This window comes from Lynx canadensis, chromosome C2 (genome assembly GCF_007474595.2).
Source record: "Lynx canadensis isolate LIC74 chromosome C2, mLynCan4.pri.v2, whole genome shotgun sequence".
In the NCBI taxonomy this organism is placed as follows: Eukaryota; Metazoa; Chordata; class Mammalia; order Carnivora; family Felidae; genus Lynx; species Lynx canadensis.
Genome location: NC_044311.2, coordinates 44,960,695 through 44,983,969, shown reverse-complemented (window position 1 = coordinate 44,983,969; position 23,275 = coordinate 44,960,695). Strand labels below are relative to the sequence as shown.

General features: G+C 40.9%; 1 protein-coding gene across 1 annotated transcript in view; it reads left to right on the top strand.

Annotated features, from left to right (window-relative positions):
• The window catches only part of LOC115522826 (protein SET-like), a 37,140-nt gene extending 15,612 nt beyond the window's left edge, over nt 1-21,528 (top strand). The window contains 6 exon segments of the mRNA XM_030328430.1: nt 4,182-4,329; nt 6,830-7,029; nt 11,666-11,809; nt 20,774-20,914; nt 20,917-21,013; nt 21,015-21,528. Of these exon segments, the coding sequence (XP_030184290.1) occupies nt 4,182-4,329; nt 6,830-7,029; nt 11,666-11,809; nt 20,774-20,914; nt 20,917-21,013; nt 21,015-21,528 (1,244 nt within the window).
• The last annotated feature ends 1,747 nt before the right edge of the window (nt 21,529-23,275 follow it).

Below are 23,275 nucleotides of genomic sequence, written 5' to 3'. Positions count from 1 at the left end.
AGAGGCACATAGATCAATGGATGACATTTGTAGCCTGGAGTTGAGGGAATTCTTAGGCTTGAACTCTTGATACAGGCACCACTAGCCCTTTTGTGGGTAAGGAGCACTGGACACCTGGCTAGTCCAAATCAGAATATTCTGTGAGTGTAAAACATATACCAGATTTTAATTTCTTACTTGTAAAAAAAAGAACATAAGAGAACTCATTAATACTTGCTTATTACAGGTTAAAATGATATTTGGGGTATACTGGGCTAAATCAAGTATATTACTAAAATTATTTTTACCTGTTTCTTTTTACTTTTTATAATTTGTTTATTTATTTTGAGAGAAAGAGAGAAAGTGGAGAAGGGGCAGAGACAGGGAGAGAGAGAATCTCAAGCAGGTTCATGCTGTCAGGATAAAGCCCAAGCCCAACACAGAGCTCAATCTCACAAACCATGAGATCATGACCTGAGCTGAAATCAAGAGTCAGATGCTTAACCAACTGAGCCACCCAGGCGCCCCTATTTTTTTTTTTAATTTGGCAACTAGAAAACTTAAAATTATATATGTGGCTAACGTTATATTTCTGTTGGACACAGTCTAAGACTTATACCATTGAAGGGCAGATATATATTCTGGTCTTGACAGGATGTAGATCTTACAAGAATTTGTCTCTTCTCATGTGAGTCATGCCCAGCTGTGTATAAAAGCAGTTTTATTGTTTGTGTTATAGCCCAGAGAGTCTTTCATCTGAGGATCTCAAACAGTAATTAATTCTCACTGAATAGCTGAGGAAGATGGGTATTCTTAGTTCTATTTTACCGATGAGAAAACTGAAGGATGGGGAAATTTAAACAATTTGCCCGGGGCTACCCAGGGTAGACTGGCAGGGCTCAGAATAGAAACTGTGAATCATTATAATTAATCACACATTTAGCCAGCAAACAAATTTTTTCTTCCTGATGAGGTGAACTCCATCAAGTTAGGGACCATGATTTTAAATTTTTTCCTAATGTTTATTTTTGAGAGAGAGAGAGACAGAGAGAGAGACAGAGCGCGAGCAGGGGAGGGGCAGAGAGAGAGGGAGACACAGAATCTGAAACAGGTTCCAGGATCCAAGCTGTCAGCACAGAGCCCAACGCAGGGTTCAAACCCATGAACCACAAGATCATGACCTAAGCCAAATTTGGACACTCAACTGACTGAGCCACCCAGGCGCCCCTAGGGACCATGATTTTAAAATGCTGTTGCCAACTGGTAAGATACTGAATGCTCAGTGAACATTACATGACCATAAGTGTCATTGCTTTCAGATTAACACAGTTTGACATTAACAACTAGGTAACATAAATGGTCTATTTCCTTCCAGGGAAGGAATTGTTATTATGCCTTACTTTGGAAGCATATAAGCAAATCTTAGCTTTGATTAAGTTCACTTGTTTTTAAAACCAGATTTCTTGGAAGTATTTTTGATATTTTGAAAAGACTTTCCAAACCAAAAGCATGTTGGTCTAGATTTGGATTGTAGTCTGGCAGAAGAAGGAAACGCCTTTGGATCTGTGTTGTGCCTCTACCAACATTGTTCCATCACTTCTACCTGCGATATAGCTTCCTTTTACAAGCTCAGACATCACAGCTCTGGTGAGTGCCTCCTCTCAAAAGAGTACACCTTTATCCAACTTATTTTGGAGGGAAGGCCATGAAGAACAGACATCAGGCTTCCTAAGCAAAAGCTACATGAAGCAAATAGTTTTCCCCAGTCTTCATGTTAAATTTCCTTATATTGAATAATAGGGAAAAAAAGAAAAATTTACTACAGACTCGTGATTACATTCCCTTTGATTGAGACTAACTTTCAGTGTTACTCTAAAATATTGGGCCACTAAAGTACATACACATGAGTTTTGTTTTGTTTTTTAAATACAGTACATGACTTTAGGAGTAGATTTAGAGGGGCACCTGGCTGGCTCAGTCAGTAGAGCACACAACACTTGATCTTGGGGGCGTGAGTTCAAGTCACCTACTGGGTGTAGAGCTTATTTAAAAAAATAAAAATAGGGGCACCTGGGTGGCTCAGTCGGTTGAGCGGCCAACTTCGGCTCGGGTCATGATCTCACGGTCCGTGAGTTCGAGCCCCGTGTCGGGCTCTGTGCTGACAGCTCAGAGGGTGGAGCCTGTTTCAGATTCTGTGTCTCCCTCTCCCTGACCCTCCCCCGTTCATGCTCTGTCTCTCTCTGTCTCAAAAATAAATAAACGTTAAAAGAAAATTTTTTTAAAAATAAAAATAAATAAAATGTGGGAGTGCCTGGGTAACTCGGTCTATCGAACTTCTGACTCTTGATTTCGGCTCACGTCATGATCCCAGAGTCATGGAATTGAGTCCCACGTTGGGTTCCGTGCTGAGCATGGAGACTGCTTGAGATTCTCTCTCTCCTCCTTCTGTCCCTCTCCCACCCTCATGCTCTCTAAGAAAAATAAATAAATAAATAAATAAATGAATAAATAAATAAATAAATAAATTTATTTTTAAAATGTGTATAGAAGTAGATTTAGGGAGTTCTAGAAACTATCCACCCACTCATCCATTCTTTTGACAATGCATATCTGCTTTTATGTATTCCAAAAATATTTATTGTGAATGCATGAGTGAAAGGTTTACTACATGCCTGGATTTTGCTTCTTCTAAAAATTACATGAATAAAATGTACTCTCTTTCAAGATAGTTGAAGATGGTTGAGGGATAGGGCATCTGGATAGCTCAGTTGGTTGAGCTCAGTTAGTTGACTCTTGATTTTGGCTCAGGTCATGATCTCATGGTTCATGAGACTGAGCCCCACGTCAGGTCCTGCACTGAGAATGTGGAGACTGCTTGGGATTCTCTCTCTCTCCCTCTCTTTCTGTCCTCCCCACTCCCTCTTTCTCTCTCTCTCTCAAAATAAATAAATAAATAAATAAATAAACATTAAAAAAAAAAAAAGAATGGCTGAAGGATGTTCATTTTTGCCAATGTATACCTACACATACAAGGAAGTATGTTCACATGGTGCCCTCTTTACCTTCACTGCCAACAGTGGTAAGCCTGATCAGTTCTCAGTCCTTGTGACAGGAAATATGCCTAGAGTGCTAAGAGGTTTTTAATTATACGCACACTCAAATAATGATAGCCTACTTGTGGGCACATGTCTTAGAAGAGAATCAGAGTCTGCTTCATACATCAGACAGATTCCTTCATTTCCTCTGCCTTTTGCTTGAACCAGAAAAATGGCTTAGAGAAATTCATGCACACTTCCCTGCCATCCCCACCCATAGTGGTGAGGCTGAGTCAGTGGGGGAAGAGTTTCAATATCTTTGGTGCCTTTGATATTCCAGGCTCAGAATGGTAGCGGGGTGAAGGGGAGGAGAAGCAGAATGGAAAACACAGCAGACTCCACCCTAGACAATCCTTCTGCATTTGACATTTCTCATTCTTTCAAAGCTGATGAATTCTACTTCTGGAAGGTGAGGGTTGGGGGGAGGAGGAAGGGTGAGGCAGAAGAGATGATATGTGTTTACTGGGTCCTTTACAAAATTTTCCCCAGATGATCTCTGCGTATCTTTGGTCACCACTTCCTGCATTCAATTTGCCCGGATGTAGTCATACCGTGCTGTCTCTGATTGCTGCAAAACATCCCACCGCCAGAATCGTAAGACACTAATTCTAGCACATCTCTTTGGCTGATGAATCTGGGAGACTTTTTAGCAGTGGTCCTTTATGAGTTCACGCCAATGAGTAAGCGCAGAGAGCTGAGTCTTCAATACCTGGAGCAAAGAGGGAGTCATTTCATAGATCGATGCCTCAGAACCCTCTAGCCCAGAAAAATCTTTGTAGAAACAGACTCCTCATTCTTTTGGTAACTGGGCTAAATCGACAGCAGCTAACCTCCCAGAGGGTGTTACTTCAATGACAATGAAACAGAAGACGAGAATTATTTCCAACTTGGCTCTTTATATGATAAAGCTTTATGCAAAGTATACGTGTTCAAGTGACGATACCCTGAAGTAGTGAGAATATAATCGTAATTGAGTGGGGTTAACGGAATGATGTCATTTTGCAGCAGAGGAGGTGGGAAAGGTGGAGGGAAATAATAAACTCATGGAATGGAAGAGAGTTATAAATTCAGGAAACAAATGTTTTCCCCTTGTGATGGGCTCTCTAGGGACAATTCTTGGAACGTGGCCCACAGAAGTTCTGCACGACGGCAGCCCCCTCTCCTTCCCAGCAGCAGCAAGACACCACTGGGGCAAGAGCATGGCGCCTTCTGCCCAGGCTCTAACGCATGCCTGCAGAATAACAATCTGCTCTCGGTGCGCCAGGCACAATGAAGGCTCTCTCAGCTGCCACTCAAGCGGGGCCTGCTAACACTCCCGCCCCTTGTTTCTGGCTCTTGGCATTGTTGGGGCAGGGAGTGCGGGGAGAGCTGCACACTTCCATGCTGGGAAAGGCAGGCCCCCCACGCCCGCCCCCCCCACCGGCGACCCCAGCCAGTCATCTAAGGCCCAGACAACAGCAGTAGCCAGATGAGTTAGCAGGGCCCTTAAACCTCGTGGCGAACTCGCTGAACATTCAGGAATTTGAGGATTGTGGTTTCAGAAAATTCTGGCCTCTGCCTCCCTCATCCCCCAACTCCAAACAACAACCACCACAACAACAACGACAAAAACCCAAACTCATCTCAAATTCTTTTGGCATGGCAAGACTGTCACAATGTTTGATTGCAGCACCGATGTCCTTCCAACACCCTTTAAAGGACAGGGCTGACAAATCTCCAACAGCACCGGGGCGGCCCTCAAACTATATAATCTGGACCCGGTTGGATAAAAAGTGATGTTATCGAAGAAGACTGATCAGGGATTATGATAAGCAGAGGACGTGGTGAATGTTGGAAGTAGCAAGCTTATTGCTGATCTTTACACTGTAGGCAAAAGAAGTGACACGCCAAAAACAGCACACCCAGAATATACTCATTACAGGAGGGAGCAACACATTCGTAAACTCAAAGTGTGGTTGCACATCAGAGGTAAGCCTCAAAGCTTGTCTCAAAGCAAAGACTGGTGTCGATCCCCAGCCAACTTAAAGGATGAACGGGGCCATGAGACTATTTTAGGATAAAAATAATAACTACTACTTTTGAGCCCTATGTTTCAGGGATTTTAAATACATTAGCTAATGTAGGCCTAATGGCAGCCTTGTGAGATAGATACCATTGTTCCCAATTTATATACAACCGAGCATTGTGAGGCCTGGGGCAGTTAGGAAAGTTCTGCCTGACCCCAAAGCCACTGTTCTCAGATTCACAGTATTAATATGCCTCTCTGGGGCTCAAAGGAGACACAAAGCTGAGGACATGAACCAAATGTGGTTTGTTTGTTTGTTTGTTTCTTTCCTAAAGAATTCCAGTTTTCCTTGAGCTTGGATTAGAGCTTTATCTTAAAGAAGTAATCATAGTCGCTCTTTCCAGATAAGACACAACGTCTAATCTTGAGAAAAGCAGTGAGCATTTCCATTTCTGCTGAATGCATCAAAACCAAACCAATAAAGTCTAGCCTTTGTGACAGTTCTTTGTCTCTTCCGAGGCTAAAAATGTCTGGACACACTGAGTCAGTTGGAGTGTCAGCACTCTCTTGACCTGGCACACAACTGAATATGAGTCACTAAAAGGATTCGAAACTCAGGGTCAGGAAAACACTGCCATTAAGTCAGTATAGCCAAAAATATTCGGGCGTCAACCTTGTGCTCCTGGATGTAGCTTGTTCATTCATCTATTTGTTTATTCAGCCAGTAAATATCTATCCTAACACACTCACATATAAAACACAGAGTAAAAAGTCTAATGAATACAAAATAATATAGTGAAAAGCAAGTTCACACCACAGTCCTCCAGATTTTCTGCTTAAGGACAACTCCCGACACCAGTTTCCTGGGGATCCTTCTAGAGATATTCAAGGCATAAATGTAACTTTCCCTTGCTTTTCTTTCTTTCTTTTTTTTTTTAATTTTTTTAAAGGTTTATTCATTTTTGAGAGACAGAGAGAGTGTGAGCACGGGAGGGGCAGAGAGAGGGGGAGACAGAATCTGAAGCAGGCTCCAGACTCTAAGCTGTATGCACAGAGCCCAACGTGGGGCTCGAGTTCACAAACCGTAAGATCCTGACCTGAGCTGAAGTCAGACACTTAATTGACTGAGCCACCCAGGCGCCCCTCCCTTGCTTTTCCTAACTGTTATTGAATCCTTGCGATAGCCTGAGCACTGGTTTATATAAAGTGATGGCCAAGACTCGGCCCTGCCCCCCGAGGAAGAGGTGGATACATAAACCAATTGCCACCATATGATTGAGAAGTGCTCTGATGTTTATGGGAATGGTAGTGATCTGAGTAGACTAGGGCTGAAATGCTAATGGATCCGATCAGCTGTTGCAATAAATTGTTGTCACCAGTGCTGCAAATTATTTTTTTAAAAGGTTATGGCTTATTCCTGTGATAATCATTTATTCAAACTAATATTAATATCAAATTAATATTCTGACTTTCTTTTGTGAGTGATACGGAAAGATGTGGAGGTCAAGCTGGTTCCCTGAGAACTGTGTGTGACCCTGGGCATGCCCATGGTATGTCCTCCCACAAATGTGATCTGATCCACATGTTGGGAGGTTGAAAATTTCAGACATCCAGTGGTTAATGGGGGCCATAATAGCCTCATTTTCTGGGGTACCACCAGAAAGCTTTCCCCAAATATTATATGCTTCGCATTCAGTTGGGATATCAGTCTCTTGGTTGCCTGGTTTCAAAACATTCATACTTGTAATAGGATGGAAGTCAGGAAGTGGCAAAGCCGCCCATCTGGATTGAATACAGTTCGGGACAGTAGTCTGTGCACCGTGAGGCAGATAACGTTTTGCAGATTTAAGAGACAGTCGAATCTGATGCATGTGGATGCAAGCTACTGGTGGAAAGCCAGGAGCAGACCCTTTGAATGGACCTGGATTTATGGGAACTACTCAGGAGCTTGTAGGCTTTGAGGAGGGACATAGAGTGGTTATTTTGTTCACAAAGAGTTGACTTCAGTTAGCCTGGATTCTCACCCCATATTGAGTTTTATTTCCAGTATGAATGTAAACCAGCTCCAGACACAGATTCTCGGCTCAGATGCTCAGACTCTGCTCGATGACGGACAGAGAGTTAAAGAGAGAAAATAAAAAAGGGCATAAATAAGTTTCACATGATTTCCAATCCAAACTAAGAGTTGGCTCTGTTTCACTCAATCAGCCAGGGGCAGAGAGCATTTTGCAAACTTCAGTGGCTCTTTCAGAAAGCCTGGTCTATATCCTGTTTTCAAAAGGAAACCCAGAACCTGTCAGATGTGCCCTGTTTCTGTTTCTGTGGCAGCTCACCTCGTAGCTGTTCTAAGATAGAAAGTGGCCCAAGTACATTCGTTCTCCTCTAGTCCTTCCAAATGTGCCCACCTGAGGGACGACACATTTTGCTGGTTGTTTTAACACATGAGGCAGAAATGCATCTAGGAATGAAGCACAGCTGAATTGTCAAAGGTAGGTCCATAGAATACAATCCTTCCCAAGGATTTCCTTCCTGGGGAGCCCAGGTGGCCCCAGCTTGACAGCAGGGTCTCTGTGCTAACTTAGGTTTTCATATCATGTCAGAAAAATAGAAATATAATTCTCTTCCCTTGCTAGAAAACTCAAATTTGTAGTTTTTTTTTAATTTTTTTTAACGTTTATTTATTTTTGAGACAGAGAGAGAGAGAGCACGAATGGGGGAGGGGCAGAGAGAGAGGGAGACACAGAATCGGAAGCAGGCTCCAGGCTCTGAGCCATCAGCCCAGAGCCCGACGCGGGGCTCGAACTCACAGACCTCGAGATTGTGACCTGAGCTGAAGTCCGACTCATAACCGACTGAGCCACCCAGGCGCCCCTCAAATTTGTATAGTTAAAGAACAAATATTAAAGTCTCTTTTTAATAAGTGCTATGATACAGGGTATGGAGTATGAGAGGGTTCCCCCCCCCCACACACCTCTATTCCTTCCTTCTTCCTTCCTTCCTTCCACATGAGGCCGAAGTAGACCTGAGTGAAATCTTGCTTTTTGCTCAGTTTCTTTTCCCTAGCTGAGTTAAAGCACAAAAAGAGTGTATTTTCCAAGTACCTTATGGGATCCTGACAATTTATTTCTTCCCTTTGCTTTGAAAATGACCCCTAAAGAGATAAAATTGTTTGCATTAGTTCTTAGAGAAAAGCAGCCAAGGTTTTATTAAAAACACTGCCCTTTGTATTCTTGCATATTTTCTTTCCCTGTCTAATATGGGAAGATATCAAATGTAAAAGAAACACAAACATAAGACACTGCTCCTTTCATCTTCACTCAGTTTCCAAAATCCTCCAACACATTACCTTATTCTTCTTATTAAACTTTAAAAAGGAGCAAGTGGAATGCTGCATTTAAATTTTGAGGACTGAGGACTTGGGATAGGCAATCTGCATTGTGTCATTTGTTAGATTCTCCTAAGATCTTCTCACTCTGTATTGGGACTGGCAAAACATTTTTATACCTCAGGGAACACATTCATATCAACTGGTTTCTTATGGAACTCAATTCTGGAAATTCCTCTTCTTTGATGTGACTGGATTCTTTAATTTTTAAGAAACAGAGATGAAAAGTGTCACTGATCCCTGGTAGAGTAAATAAACCTTAAAACAAGTTCAAGGTTTCCCTTAAACATATATAATGTATTATTGATAATGCTTGGAACGGCAAAACTCTAAAATACATATAAGAAATAATTCAAAGATGAAATATAATGATGAAAAATAATATAATGAAAAATATATGATGACTTCTGTTTTCCCTTTTTTTTTTTTTAATTCCCAGCCTAATTTTGTTCACTAAAACCTGTCTCTGTCAAAGCCATCTTAACAAAAATTTTTTTTAATGTTTATTTACTTTTGAAGGAGAGAGAGAGAGTGTGTGAGCAGGGGAGGTACAGAGACAGTGGAAGACACAGAATCTGAAGTAGGCTCCACGCTCTGAGTCATCAGCACAGAGCCCAACGCGGGACCCGGACCCACGAGCTGTGAGATCATGACCCCAGTTGAAGTCAGACACTTAACTGATTGAGCCACCCAGGCGCCCCCAAAGCCACCTTTAAAAGCCATAGTTATGAAGCAGCAGACTCCGTAGCATAATGGGGACAAAATCTTGTGATAAAATTCTTAACTTTTTTCACTTAACCTGTTATGTTTTTTTAAAAAAGACTAAAAGGAAACATACCAAAAGACTATCCTAGAATTATTCCTTATATTCTTCTTCTTTCTTTTTTTCTCCTTTTTGTAATTTGGGACAATTACTTTTCGAACAACAATTACAAAAAGACCAACCATAGTCCTTATATTTTTCATGGGTCTGATTTATCCTGGACCACCCTGTACTTGGAGATGCAGGCCTCTGACTTAAAAAAAAAAAAAAAATATGTACTTTAAACTTTGAATAGCTTATCAGAAACCATAATGGTGCCTGATAAAATCTCAGCCCTCAAAGAAAAAATATTTGAGGGGTACAGTGCGTGCTGGGATAAACAGTTTGAAACCAAGTGAATAATGAGGTTACTGAGTCAGTGATGAGCACACCTGAGTTTTGATAAGCATGACCCAATAGCATGTGGTGAAATCCGCCATCCACGGAGAGTGTCTCATCTGTACTGAACTCACCAGAAGGAGCCTTTAGTTCCTATAAAGCAAGGTACAATAAATCAGGGGAAAGCTGCAGATCCTGTCAGACCTGCCTGCATTCCTTTCCCCTCAGTGATTCCTTAGTTCAAGAGGGTTCATCCTTCGGGAATATTTCAACACCCTTTTGGAAGCTATGCCAAAATCCAGGGTTTTGACAGCTTGATAAAGCCTTATATTATCCTGAGATAGAGAAAAACCTGACTCTGGGAAGGGCTAAATTATCAAAGGCAGTACCGAGTAGCAACAGTGAGTTAACTGGCAGATCTTGAGGGGATGAGAGTGCCTTTGGACTTGCTGGGAATTTTAACAGCAAGAGTGCAGATTCCTAGGAGAAAAGCTGTTACTAAAAGAAGACAAAGAACTAGTAAGTAGCTTTCCAGCTGGATAAAAAGACAGGAGTTAGAATCCATCGGCTATAGAGTCCTATGTTCCATTTCCATCATTATACTGGGGGGAGAGAGTAGATTCAGAGAAATTTGTGGGATGGTGTTGAAAATAGATGCCCCAAACAAGAAGTTGGGGGGGGGGTGTTCATTTCTTTTAGTTTTATGGACTAGAATGTAAAATATCAGTGTGAAGAGGGAATTAACTGGACTTGGTGGAATGACAAATCAGGAGCCATTGGGGATCTGGTGATTTTATAGATGCTGAGGCTGAGTTCAGCTCTCTTCCTGGGAACTACTCTCTTTGAAGTCAGGGCAAGTTGGGAACAGAGTGGGCAAAGGGAAGAGTGGAAATTAGGATGAGAATGACTTTTGTAGTGTATCATTTCCCTCAAACATTTATTGCTTTTCCCTTCCTTCTTCATTCAGCAAATACTTCCTGACCTTCTCCTTATGCCTAGCATTCTACTGGGCACTTGGGATTTGAAGACAGGAGAATTCCTGGTCTTGAAGAGTCTGCAGTAATGGCAAATACTAACTCCTATTCTCTTTCTGGTTAGGAATAGCTCTGAGGACGTGACGCACTGTCCCATATTTCTATTATCTTACATCGCAAATTTGAAGACATTTCTCATTTCACCTAAGTTTACTCTTATTATTAAAGCCATTGGTTAAATGTATTAAAGTAGGTTAGGGGCGCCTGGGTGGCGCAGTCGGTTAAGCGTCCGACTTCAGCCAGGTCACCATCTCGAGGTCCGTGAGTTCGAGCCCCGCGTCAGGCTCTGGGCTGATGGCTCGGAGCCTGGAGCCTGTTTCCGATTCTGTGTCTCCCTCTCTCTCTGCCCCTCCCCCGTTCATGCTCTGTCTCTCTCTGTCCCAAAAAAATAAATAAACGTTGAAAAAAAAAATTTAAAGTAGGTTAAATTTTGATGTTATTAATTATGCTTTTTCACCTTAATAAACTCATTTGAAAACAAAATCCCAAGTCAGAGAGACCTTCCATTCTGGCTACTGTTTTTAACAATATGGCTTCTAAGTTGATTTCATGAACTGCTTTTTCCTTATGTTGGAATCTGGGGACAGTATTACAGATTTGACCTGCAGGGGGGAGATGAATTAATTTTTATCAGTTAGACATCTAGCTGGTCTGAAAACAACCACTGAAGGTTATTTGTTTGTTTTTGCCTACAAAAATATTGACAGCCACGCAACCAAAATGTAAAGTTTGTAAAAGGAAAGAAAAATCCCTACTTTGTCCTACCCAATCTTCTCTGAAGACAGGAGGAAGAAACTTCTGTAACTTTCCAAGAAGTGAAACCAATTGACATTTTAAAAAGCCACATTATACTCATAACCAGTAATATAGTAAGTTTTCAGAAGAGCCATTTCTGATCAGTCAGAATATAAAATAGAATTCAAATACCTATTTCCTTTATAGGCTTAAATTATTTTGACTAACAAGCTCAATATTGCTCTAGAAAAATTTCTCTATTTTGCCACTCTTTTGTGTGGCAAATTTTAGTTTCTCAAGGATGCCATGGGGATGGAACATTGAAGGCCCCTCCTGATCCCTGCCTCCAGAAATTTATGCCCCGCTGTAGTCACTTCCTACAATCCACGGCATCACGATTGGTCCGTGCAACAAAAGATTGTGGCAGAAGTGATGGTATGTCCTTTCCTGGGCTAAATCGTAGAAGACATTCTAGCTTCTGCCTCCCAATCTTTCTCTTTGTCTCTTTGATCATTCCCTCTGGGAGGCACCAGCTGTTGGGTTGTGAGGACAGTCAGGCAGCCCTGTGAATCATCATGTGGCAAGGTACTGAGGCCTCCTGCCAGCAGCCATATGAATGAGCCATCTTGGAAGCAGATCCTCCAGTGCTGCATAAGCCTTCAGATGACTGCAGCCCCTGCCAGACAGCTTGACTGCAACCTCGACAGGGACCCTGAGCCAGAACCATTCGGTTAAGTCATACCCAGATTCCTAACCCATAGGAACTGTGTGAAATAATGAATGTTTCCCGGGTTAAGCTGCTAAGTTTTGGAGTAATTTGTTATGCAGCCAGAGATAATGAATACAAGGGTCATTTCAAACCGGGGATTCGTTGCTTTTCTGATCCTCCGGTCACACTCGGAATATCTACCACGTGAAATATTCTTACCAGGAGTCCTCGGAAGCTTTAAATCTCCTCAGTTCCCGGGGTTCCTGGCTCATTGGGTTAAGCTTTTGACTCGTTCAGGTCATGATCTTGGGGTTCGTGAGTTTGAGCCCTGCGTCGGGCTCTGTGCTGACAACTCAGAGCCTGCAGCCTGCTTCGGATTCTGTGTCTCCCTCTTTCTCTGTCTCTCCCCCACTCATGCTCTGCCTCTTTCTCTCTCAAAAATAGATCAACATAAAATAAAGGTTTTATCTTTTAAAATAAATGAATAAATCTCCTTAGTTCCTTGCATATCTCATGTATTAATACACATATTGTATATGCATACATGTCTAAAGTTAATACCTTTCTTTGTAAATGCTTTTTAAAGTTTATTTTTCCTAAATAAGACAATACATGCTTATTAAAGAAAATGTGGAGGGAAAGTTAATAAAAATTACCCATACTTTTGACACCCAAAGAGAACTATTATTAATATTTGCACGTACTTCCTTTCATTTTCTTTCTCGTTTAAAAAGAAGTTGTGACCATACGCTGTATACCATGCTTTCAACAAGCCAAGTTCATTTTCTTTAATAACAAAACCCAATAATGTGCCTTGCTCATTCTTGTCATTCAGCTCCCTGCTCTGAGTGACAGGTTCCCAGGGAAATCAGATGTGACTGTGCCCTAAGTGTGCAGAAGGCCCCGTGAGGGTGTCGTGGGTTTGGAGCCAGGGCCTGGCAGGGAGTGATCAGTGTCTGGGGGTGCCAGACACATGGGAAATGATTTATACCAACGACCAGTCGCCTCTGCACACATTCTTTTTATTTTCAGTACTAACATGTGTGTAAAGGGCCACTCCCTGCCCAGCAACCCGTATTTATATCCACAAACTTGTTAAGAGAATCTACACTCCTTTATTTTTCTGTTCCTCTTCAAATAGGGCTGTGTAGAAATGTGAATTTACTAAATGCTGATGAAAGCATCAGCAGCAGGGCCCTTTCCAAGGCCCTGGGAGGGGTGCTAGCAATGTGTTCACATGGTCGTGTATTATAAAAAAAAAATTTTTTTATTGTTTATTATTTTTGAGAGAGAGAGAGAGAGAGAGAGAGAGAGAGAGAGAGACTGAGAGCAAGCAGCGAAGGGGCAGAGAGAGAAGGAGACACAGAATCGGAAGCAGGCTCCAGGCTCTGAGCGCTCAGGACAGAGCCTGACGTGGGGCTCGAACTCACAAACTTCGAGATCATGACCTGAGCTCTAATCGGCCACCCAACCGACTGAGCCACCCAAGTGCCCCTCACGTGGTCATGTATTTACATAAAGTTAACAAAAGTGAGAAACTTCAGTCACAATTGTGAAGATGGCCGTCTCTTTCCTCTGTGCCCCTGCCCTGCAGAACGTATACACTTGCCTTTATGCAGGGTGGGATTAAGTGTTTGGGAGCATTTTGTTTTTATAAATGTTTTGTCTTCTTTTTCTTCTTCTTCTTCTTCTTTTTTTTTTTTTTTTTTTTTTTTTGACTAGGCATGGAAAAATCATGATTCAGGACCTAGAATATTAGAGTTACGACTTGGTCTCTAAATGGCAGCTTTGTTTTTTTTTTTTCCAATTACTTGTACTGTAAGCAGAATTTATTATTTGTTAGTCTTATTTGTGAAGTCATTGGGAATTTTTGAGCTTTGAGAGTTACAGAATTAGAGGGCTTCTGATGAGCCCAGTCTGTTCTAAATGGCTGTATGTAATTCCAAGATTGTTTCATCAGAATCTATAGGTCCTCAAGCAACCCTCCTCTTTGTTGACTCCATTCTTTGACTCTCTTCCTTTGTTGACTCCTATTCCTTGACTCTATGCATATTTTTTGAAGAAAATGGCTGCCTCTCCAGTTTTTCACTGTAACCCTTCAATTAAGAAAAAAACAAATAAATTTAACTTACTCCATGCAATGCCTTTAAACAAAAAAGGAATGCAAAATACACAGTACCAACCAGGTGGGTGATGCACTTTATAAAAGACTGTGCAACAAACAAACAAAGAAACAAACAACACAAAGAAAAAAGGGACAAACAAAAACCCAAACTCTTAACTATAGAGAATAGATGGGTGGTTACCAGAAGGGGTGGTGTAGGAGGCTAAGTGAAATAGGTGATGGACAGTAAGAGTACCCGGGTGGCTCAGTTGGTTAAGGGTACAACTCTTGATTTCCACTCAGATCTTGACCTCACGGTTTGTGAGTTGGGGTCCCACCTCGAGCTTTGTGCTACAGAGCCCGCTTAGAATTCTCTCTCTGCTCTTCTCCCTCTCTCAAAATAAATTAAAAAAAAAAAAAAAAAGAGTACCCTTATTACGAAGAGCACCGAATAATGTATAGAATTGCTGGAAAAAAAAAAGAAAAAGACTGTGCTACTTGGATGTTTATTCATTTCACCTGTTGATTAGAGGGAGACACAGAATCCGAAGCAAGCTCCAGGCTCTGAGCTGTCAGCACAGAGCCTGATGCGGGGCTCGGACTCAAGAACTGTGAGATCATGACCTGAGCCGAAGTCAGAGGCCCAACCGACTGAGCCACCGGGGCGCCCCAACTTATTCTTCTCTTAAAAAAACTTTTTGAACAACATAAAAATCAATTCAATGCCTGCTGTGGCAGCCACAGAGATACATTGTTCAGATGTCCCCTTAAGAGAACCTGCTGTGGGTGCCTGGCAGAATGGCAAACCCGGGTGCCACATCTTTGGAGCCTATAGCACTCACACGGAGCCCCACCCTTCTGGGCCATTGACGGAACACTGCTGAGGTACCTGGGTACCAGTGCCGGTCCACCCTGCCTGATACAGGATTCCTCTCATGGGCAACTTTTGTGCAGACCCTCCCCCATCAGCCTGTCGAGGCTTTCTCAGAACTGTGCCAGGTTCTGAGGCTCTTCCTATCCAATCTTTACTTCCCCCTCTCCCTTCACAGGCAGCGGACCTGATCATGGTCTGACCCTCTCTTTGTCTATTCCTTCTCTGTCTGTCTCCCTCTGTCCTTCATAGGCTTCCCCTCAGTAAACCTCTGGCATGTAAAATCCTGTCCTAGCATCTGCTTCTCTGTGCATCTGAAATGACACATATGTACATTGTTAAAAATGAACTAATCTGGAAGGGCTTATACTAAGAAGCAACAGTTCCCCATCCTCCTCTTGAATAACGCCTTTCCCCAATCGCTCACACGGGGAACCACTTTTAACAGTTTTTCTTTTTAGCTCTTTTGGTAGTTAGCATATCTGTAAAAGAATATATTTATGACAGGGGCACCTGGGTGGCTCAGTCAGTTAAGCATCTGATTCAATTTTGGCTCACAGTTCATGAGATCGAGCCCCACGTCGGGCTCGGCACTGACAGCGTGGAGCCTGCTTGGGATCTCTCTCTCCCTCTCTCTCTCTCAAAATAACTAAATATTTAAAAAGAGTATGTTTATGACATACTGTATATTATTTATTTTGCTATTATTTGTTATATATTTTATGTACTTGTTATGTGTTATATGTTATATGTATAAATATATGTCATGTATTATTGTTTATTGCTGTAATATGTTTATGCAATATCTTTTCTTTTTTAACCATGGAGGTATAATTTTTTTTTAATTTTTTTTTAGCATTTATTTATTTTTGAGACAGAGAGAGAGCATGAACAGGGGAGGGTCAGAGAAAGAGGGAGACACAGAATCGGAAACAGGCTCCAGGCTCTGAGCTGTCAGCACAGAGCCTGACGTGGGGCTCGAATCCACGGATTGCGAGATCATGACCTGAGCCGAAGTCGGACGCTTAACGACTGAGCCACCCAGGCGCCCCCTTTTTTTTTTAATTTTTTTTTAACATTTATTTATTTTTGAGACAGAGAGAGAGCATGAACAGGGGAGTGTCAGAGAAAGAGGGAGACACAGAATCGGAAACAGGCTCCAGGCTCTGAGCTGTCAGCACAGAGCCCGACCATGGAGGTATAATTGACATAAAATAAACCACTTATATTCAAAGTGAACAATTTGAAAATTTTTGACATTTGTGTACACCATGAAACTATCACCACAATCAAGAGAGTGAACATACCTATCACCCCTGAAACTTGCTTCATGCCTCTTTCAAATCATCCCTCCTATCTCTCTCTACAGTCCTTGATCTGCTGTCTGTCACATGGATTAGTTTCCTCTTTCTATAATCTTATATAAACGCGATCTTACGGTAAGTACAACTGGAGGGGTGGTTTCCTTTACTCAGCATAATTAATTTGAGACTCATCCGTGTAGTTATGTGTATCTGTCGTTTATTCTTTTTTTACTGCTATGTGGCACATCCCATTGTATGAATGTAACACAATTTCTTTTTCCATTCATCTTTTGGTGGACAGTGGGGCTGTTTCCACTTTGGGGCTATTACCAATAGAGTTGCTATGAATATTTGTGCACAAGTGTTTGCGTAGACATACATTATATTCTCTCTTTTCTCTTTCAATGATCGTTGTCCTTTATTGCCTAAAGTCCAGTACATTGGGTGCCATTTTTTCATATATTTTGTCTGATGATTTAGTTGTTTCAAGCAGGATGGTAAATCTCGTCCGTCTTACTCCATTTGACTGGAAGCAGAAATATTTTGTACCTCTTTCATTTATCATAATCTTCCTTTAGGTGATGATATGCCATTACACGTATGGTATAAGAATCTTCACCACAGCTCTGTTTCTCCTGTCCTGGCCTTTGTGCTATGGTTGTCAGACTATTACACACTCTTCAGCGGATTGTTTTTCTTTTCCTCTTTAACAATTTTAGACAATCTCTGTTGATTTCTTTGATGATAGACATGGATTGAGTTCACTTATCTTCCATCTTCCAAACTCGGCCTTCCTCTCCTCCACTTCAGTACGATTACATCACCATTTTTAGATCCTTTGTTAGTTGCCTTTGTAACTGTATAAAAATATAGTTTTATATAGTGACATCCTTATTTTTAATTCCATCAACTACTGACAATATTTCTTGACGCTTCACTTTGTGAGGTGAACATATGAACGTCTTTATCCTTTCCTTCATCTCTGTATTCCTTTCTACCACATTTAAATGCTTAATTCTTTTGGAAACATTTTAAAAATATTTATTTATTTATTTAGAGAGAGCACAAGTGGAGGAGGGGGGGGCAGAAGGAGAGAATCCCAAGCAGGCTCTGCGCTGTCAGTGCAGAGCCCAATGTGGAGCTTGAACTCACAAACTGTGAGATCATGACCTGAGCCGAAACCAACAGTCAGACACTTTACCCACTGAGCCACCCAGGTGCCCCCCAAATGCTTAGTTTTAACTTCTATTGTCAAGAAAGGGAACATGCATCTTGTTCTACCACCAGACCTAAGTGTTCCTTTTTCCTGGTGTGTGCGTTGATTCCAAGAGCTGCAAATTGGTCAACAGGATTTACAACCTTTTTCTACATGAAGATTGTTAACAGATCAGCCACGTACTGTACTATAGTTACATATCTTTTTTACATAGTCTTGTGTGTTTCTTGGGATTTCTAATTGTCTCTTTTGCCCCACCCCATATCTTGCATTGCTGCATTTTTTACAACTTGATATTCCAACTTCTTCACGATACTATCAAATCTGAATTCTTTCTCATATACATTTTCTTTCCAGACACCTACCTTTTGGAGACCTTGTTCTACCAGCTCTAAACTGGATTTTTGGGTTCTACATTTGGTGAAAAGTTGTCACCCTAGGTCTTCCTTCCATTTTCTCCTGACTGGCTTAATTGTTTCTTGAGCTCCACAAATTTTTAGTTTACTCCCCTATTTTTCTGGAACACATCCTTGAGTCATTTCCATAGAATGGGAATATTGGAGGTAAACTTACTGAGTACTTCCTTGACTTACAATGTCTTTATTCTACTCTCAAATTTAATTAATAATTTGAGTATTGAATAAAATAATTTTCTCTCAGAACTTTGAAGGCAGAGTTCCATTGTCTTGTAGCATTTGGTATTGCTAAAGAGAAGTTTAATGCCAATCTGATTTTTTAGAAAGGAAGACAATTTACTTTTCCTCTCTGAAAATTTTTGGATTTTAAGAGACCTTTGATATTATGATAGGGATTGCATTACATGTGTACATTGCTTTGGGTAGTAGAGCTGTTTTAACAGTATTTGTTCTTCTGATTCATGAGCATGGACTGTCTTGGTGAAAATGCAAATTGGTGCAGCCACTCTGGAAAGCAGTATGGAGGTTCCTCAAAAAGCTAAAAATAGAACTACCCTATGACCCAGCAATTACACTAGGAGGTATTTACCCAAAGGATACAAAAATACTAATTCAAAGGGATACATGCACCCCTATGTTTATAGCAGCATTATCTACAATAACCAAACTATGGAAACAACCCAAGTGTCCACACACACACACACACACACACACACACACAGAATGGAATATTACTCAGCCATAAAAAAGAATGAAATCTTGCCATTTGCAATGATGCGGATGGAGCTACAGAGTATTATGCTAAATGAAATAAGTCAGAGAAAAACAAATACCATATGATTTCACTCATATGTGGAATTTAAGAAACAAAACAAACCAGCATAGGGAAAGAGAGAGAGGGAGAATGGCAATCCCAAGAAGCAGACTCTTAACTATAGAGAACAAAATGATGGTTACCAGAGGGGAGTTGGGTGGGGGATGGTTAAATAGGTAATGGGGATTAAGGAGTGCACTTGCTGCAGTGAGCACTAGTTATTGCACGTAAGTGTGGAGTCACTATTGCACACCTGAAACTAATGTTACACTGTACGTTAACTAACTGGAATTTATTATTTTTTTATTTTTATTATTTTTTAAATTCTTTTTTAATGTTTATTTATTTTTGACAGAGAGAGAGACAGAGCATGAGCAGGGAGGGGCAGAGAGAGAGGGAGACACAGAATCCGAAGCATGTTCCAGGCTCTGAGCTGTCAGCACAGAGCCCGACGCGGGGCTCGAACTCATGGACCGCGAGATCATGACCTGAGCTGAAGTCGGATGCTCAACCGACTGAGCCACCCAGGCGCCCCTAACTAACTGGAATTTAAATAAAACCTTTTAAAAAATCTTTGATATTCTGAAATTTCACCATTTTGTGACTGAGCGGGGTTCATTTTTCATTCACTGTGTCTGGCATTATAGCATTTTTTTTTCCTTCTGTCTTCAGTCTAGAGACTCGTGTCTTTCAGCTGAGAAATTCTTTTTTATTATTTTTTTGTTTATAGTTTCCTGTCATCTCATCTGTTCTCTCTGGAGCTTCTAGTCATTGAACATTCACCGCTTGGATTTATACTTTACAATTTAGCCTTTCTTTCACATTTTCAATCTACCTGTATTTTCTACTTTCTTTGAGATTTCTTTGATTTTTATTTTTCAATCTGTTTTTAAAATTTCTGCTTAACCTACCATATTTTTAATTTCTAAGAACTCTTTTTTAATCTTGGGCCCTACCTTTTTTATTGTATTTATTTCTTGAATTACAACCTTAATTATTTTTTTTTAATATTCTCTTGAGGATACTACTTATAGTTAAAATATTCTTTTCTAGCAAATGTTCTTAAGATGTGCAAGTTTGTATATACTTTATATGTAAAATGAGTCTGGACATGTCCATGGACATACATTTTCAACTGCAGGCATTTGTAAAATCTACCAAGAGACATTATTTTTCCTCCTGGTAGATGTAAATTTCTTCAGCATGAGCTGAGTTTTCAAAATATGGAGTCCACATGTTCAGAGTATGTGCTTCCTCACTGAACTAGCCCAGCCAGTTAGCCTTAGTGAAAGTTGTTTTTCTCCTTTCAAAAATTTGGGAGGTCTTTTCCTTTTTACTGTATATTTATATTCTACCTGTCAGTTGATGATCTGAGGCCAAGTGGTCAACATTGGAATAATGTTTGACTGGAGACAAATGGGGAGACTTAGCAACCAGGACAGAAACTTTTGCAAGAGTTTGAAAACTGATTGATATGGTCCCTCAGAGTGCTCCTAGACATGGAGTGGGGAGTGTGTGTGTGTGTGTGTGTGTGTGTGTATGTGTGTGTGTGGGAGGATGGGGGATGTCATCAACCTGCTATTTATTCCTCTCAGAATCTGCCTTTCTTCTAGACAGACTAGTTGGGTGATCTGACTACGGTAATTCAGAGATTTAAAAGTATATGCAAGTTGACAAACTGCATCAAAATGTTAGTCAGCCATGCTTATTTCTGGGCTTCAGGATGTGGGATGTTATCTTTCCTTGCTAAAAAAAATACGTATCTGGGGCACCTCGCTGGGTCAGTTAGAAGAGCATGCAACTCTTGATCTTGGGGTCATGAGTTTGAGCCCCATGTTAGGTGTAGAGATTACTTAAGTAGATAAAACTTAAAAAATACAATACAATACAATAAATTTGTATCTGGAGTAATCAAAGCTTCTTCCAGACGCACGTCTGCTCTTGTTTCCTGGACTTTTGTCACAGTAGGCCCCCCGACACCAGTCTTTGCTCCCACCTCAAACAAAAAAACCTTTTTTGAGGCGTCAACTCCTCAGCACTTTCTGAAGGGAGAAAAAGAACAGCAAGAAGCAACTGAACATATTGATGAAGTACAAAATGAAATAGACTTAACGAACAAGCCAGTGAGGACATTTTGAAAGTAGGACAGAAATACAACAAACTCCATCAACCGTCCTTTAAGCAGAGGTCCAGTTGATGCCCCAAATCCCAAAGTTTTAGTTAAAATATTTGTCAACCACGCACAAGTGTCTGCACTGTTTGGGGAGGAGGATGAAGAGGTGCTGCATTTTTCGACAAGAGTTGAAGTGACAGAATTTGAGGGTATTAAATCAGGTTACAAAATAGATTTTTATTTTGAGGAAAACCCTTACTTTGAAAAGAAAATTCCATCCAAAGAATTTTGTCTGAATGAGAGTGGTAATTCATCTTCAAAGTCCACTGAAATCAAATGGAAATCTGGAAAGGATGTGACCACACGTTCAAGTCAAGTGCAGAATGAAGCCAGCAGGAAGAGACAGCATGAGGAACCAGAGAGTTTCTTCACCTGGTTTCCTGACCATTCTGATGCAGGTGAAGATGAGTTAGGAGAGGTCATCAAAGATGATATTTGGCCAAATCCATCACAGTACTACTTGGTTCCCAACATGGATGATGAAGAAGGGGAAGGAGAAGAAGAAGAAGATGATGATGATGAGGGGGAAGAAGGAGAACATGACTAATGGAACACTGATAGATTCGAACCTTTCTTTTTTTATTTTCTCCAGTCCCTGGGAGCAAGTTGCAGTCTTTTTTTCCCTCCTCTTGTGCTCATTCACCCTGTTTGTTGAAGTCTCTTTTGTTTCCCTTTATACGTGGTGCTCAACTTACTTGGTGACAGGGTGGAGCAGTGAAATACCTAGCACAGAATACAGTGGGAAAAAAAAAAAATCTCTACCCATTTCTGTTCCAAATTCATTTTTATCCCTTCCTGTCTTAGCAAAAACTTTATGAGCTCAATACTGCTGTGCTCTTTGGGGAAAAAAGAAAAACTCTTTGCTCCCTCAGCTCTGCTGGAAGCTGGAGAGTGCTACACTCTTGTGTAGTAGTGCATAGAATTCTAGTTTTTTCCCTCCTTTCTCTTATACTGGCTCAGAGATTACACTGTGTCTTTGTGGAAATATGGACAGTTAGCATTTGCCAACATGTATCTGTCTACTTTCTCTTGTTTAAAAAAAAAAAAACAACTTTAGAAACTGAGGTTATAGAAGGTCAGCCAAGGGTGGGTTTCAGATGTTTGGATGGATTAAGTGGGCACTTTGACAACAAGGCTTCTTCTTTGACGCATTTAATTGTGATGTTTAATGGCGATCCTTGCAGTTCAAGATGACACTTTTAAAATAAAATTCTTTCCTTATGAGGACTTGAGCCCTGCCAGTCAATGGGAGAATCAGCAGAACCTGTAGGATCTTATTTGGAATTGAGATTTTCTATCATAATTTTGTTTCTGCTTACTTTAAAGTTTTCTTTTTGTTTCACGGGCAAGGAAAGATGATGCTCAGTTTTAAATGTTAAATGTTTACAAGTTGCTTCCTTGAAATAAAACTAAATGTGTACACACACACAAAATTAAAAAAATACATATCAATATTTCTAATGTACTGGTTCAATGTATCTTAACCAAATAGGTGCTAAAGAAGAGAGAGATGGGTTGTGTGTGTGTGGGGGGGGGGGGAGTGGGGGAGGGTGGGGGGGAGGACAATGTTGGGAATATATAGAGAAGGAGATGGGAGCAGAGAAAAGATGCCTCAGGTATACCCTCCCACCCTTCTCAAAGCTCACAAATGATGGAAGCATGACTTTGGGGAAATAGTCTGGATTTGCAGATTAATATAATTGAAATGGTGTATCTGAACTTTGAGGGTTGCCATGGTACATACTTATGAGCTAGGTTTCCTGACCTGGTGTAATAATTCAGAAATCAGCTACGCACGTGATTGGGTGGTCCTTGCATCACTGACTGCCATGTAAGCAGGTAATATTCAGATCACACATGCTACCCAAGCAGCCTCTGCTTTGAAGGGGGCTTTTGAGAGGACACTGACTTCTTCCTACTGATGACCCATTCATTTGTGACACCAACAAATGCAATGGGACCTGTGCTGAAGCTTTTACTGAGAGGCCAGAATTTAAAATGCTGTCAGGACTGAAAGGAATGCATAAACCATATCACCACAGAATTGCATTCATGAATGATTCAGGAGTTGGACTAAAAATTTTGAAATATTCTCAAGAGAATGAGAGCAAAACATTGAGAACTGGCATTTTGTATTCCCCTTTTGTTAAGCAAGGATAAATAATATCCACTAGAGAGAATCTTTGCTTTTTGTAGGGATTCTTACAAATCAGGGATTTGCATCCCTGGGCATTATTAGGAAATACTTATGTTTATAAATTTTTGTGACTCGAATGGCTTGTTGGGCTCTATTT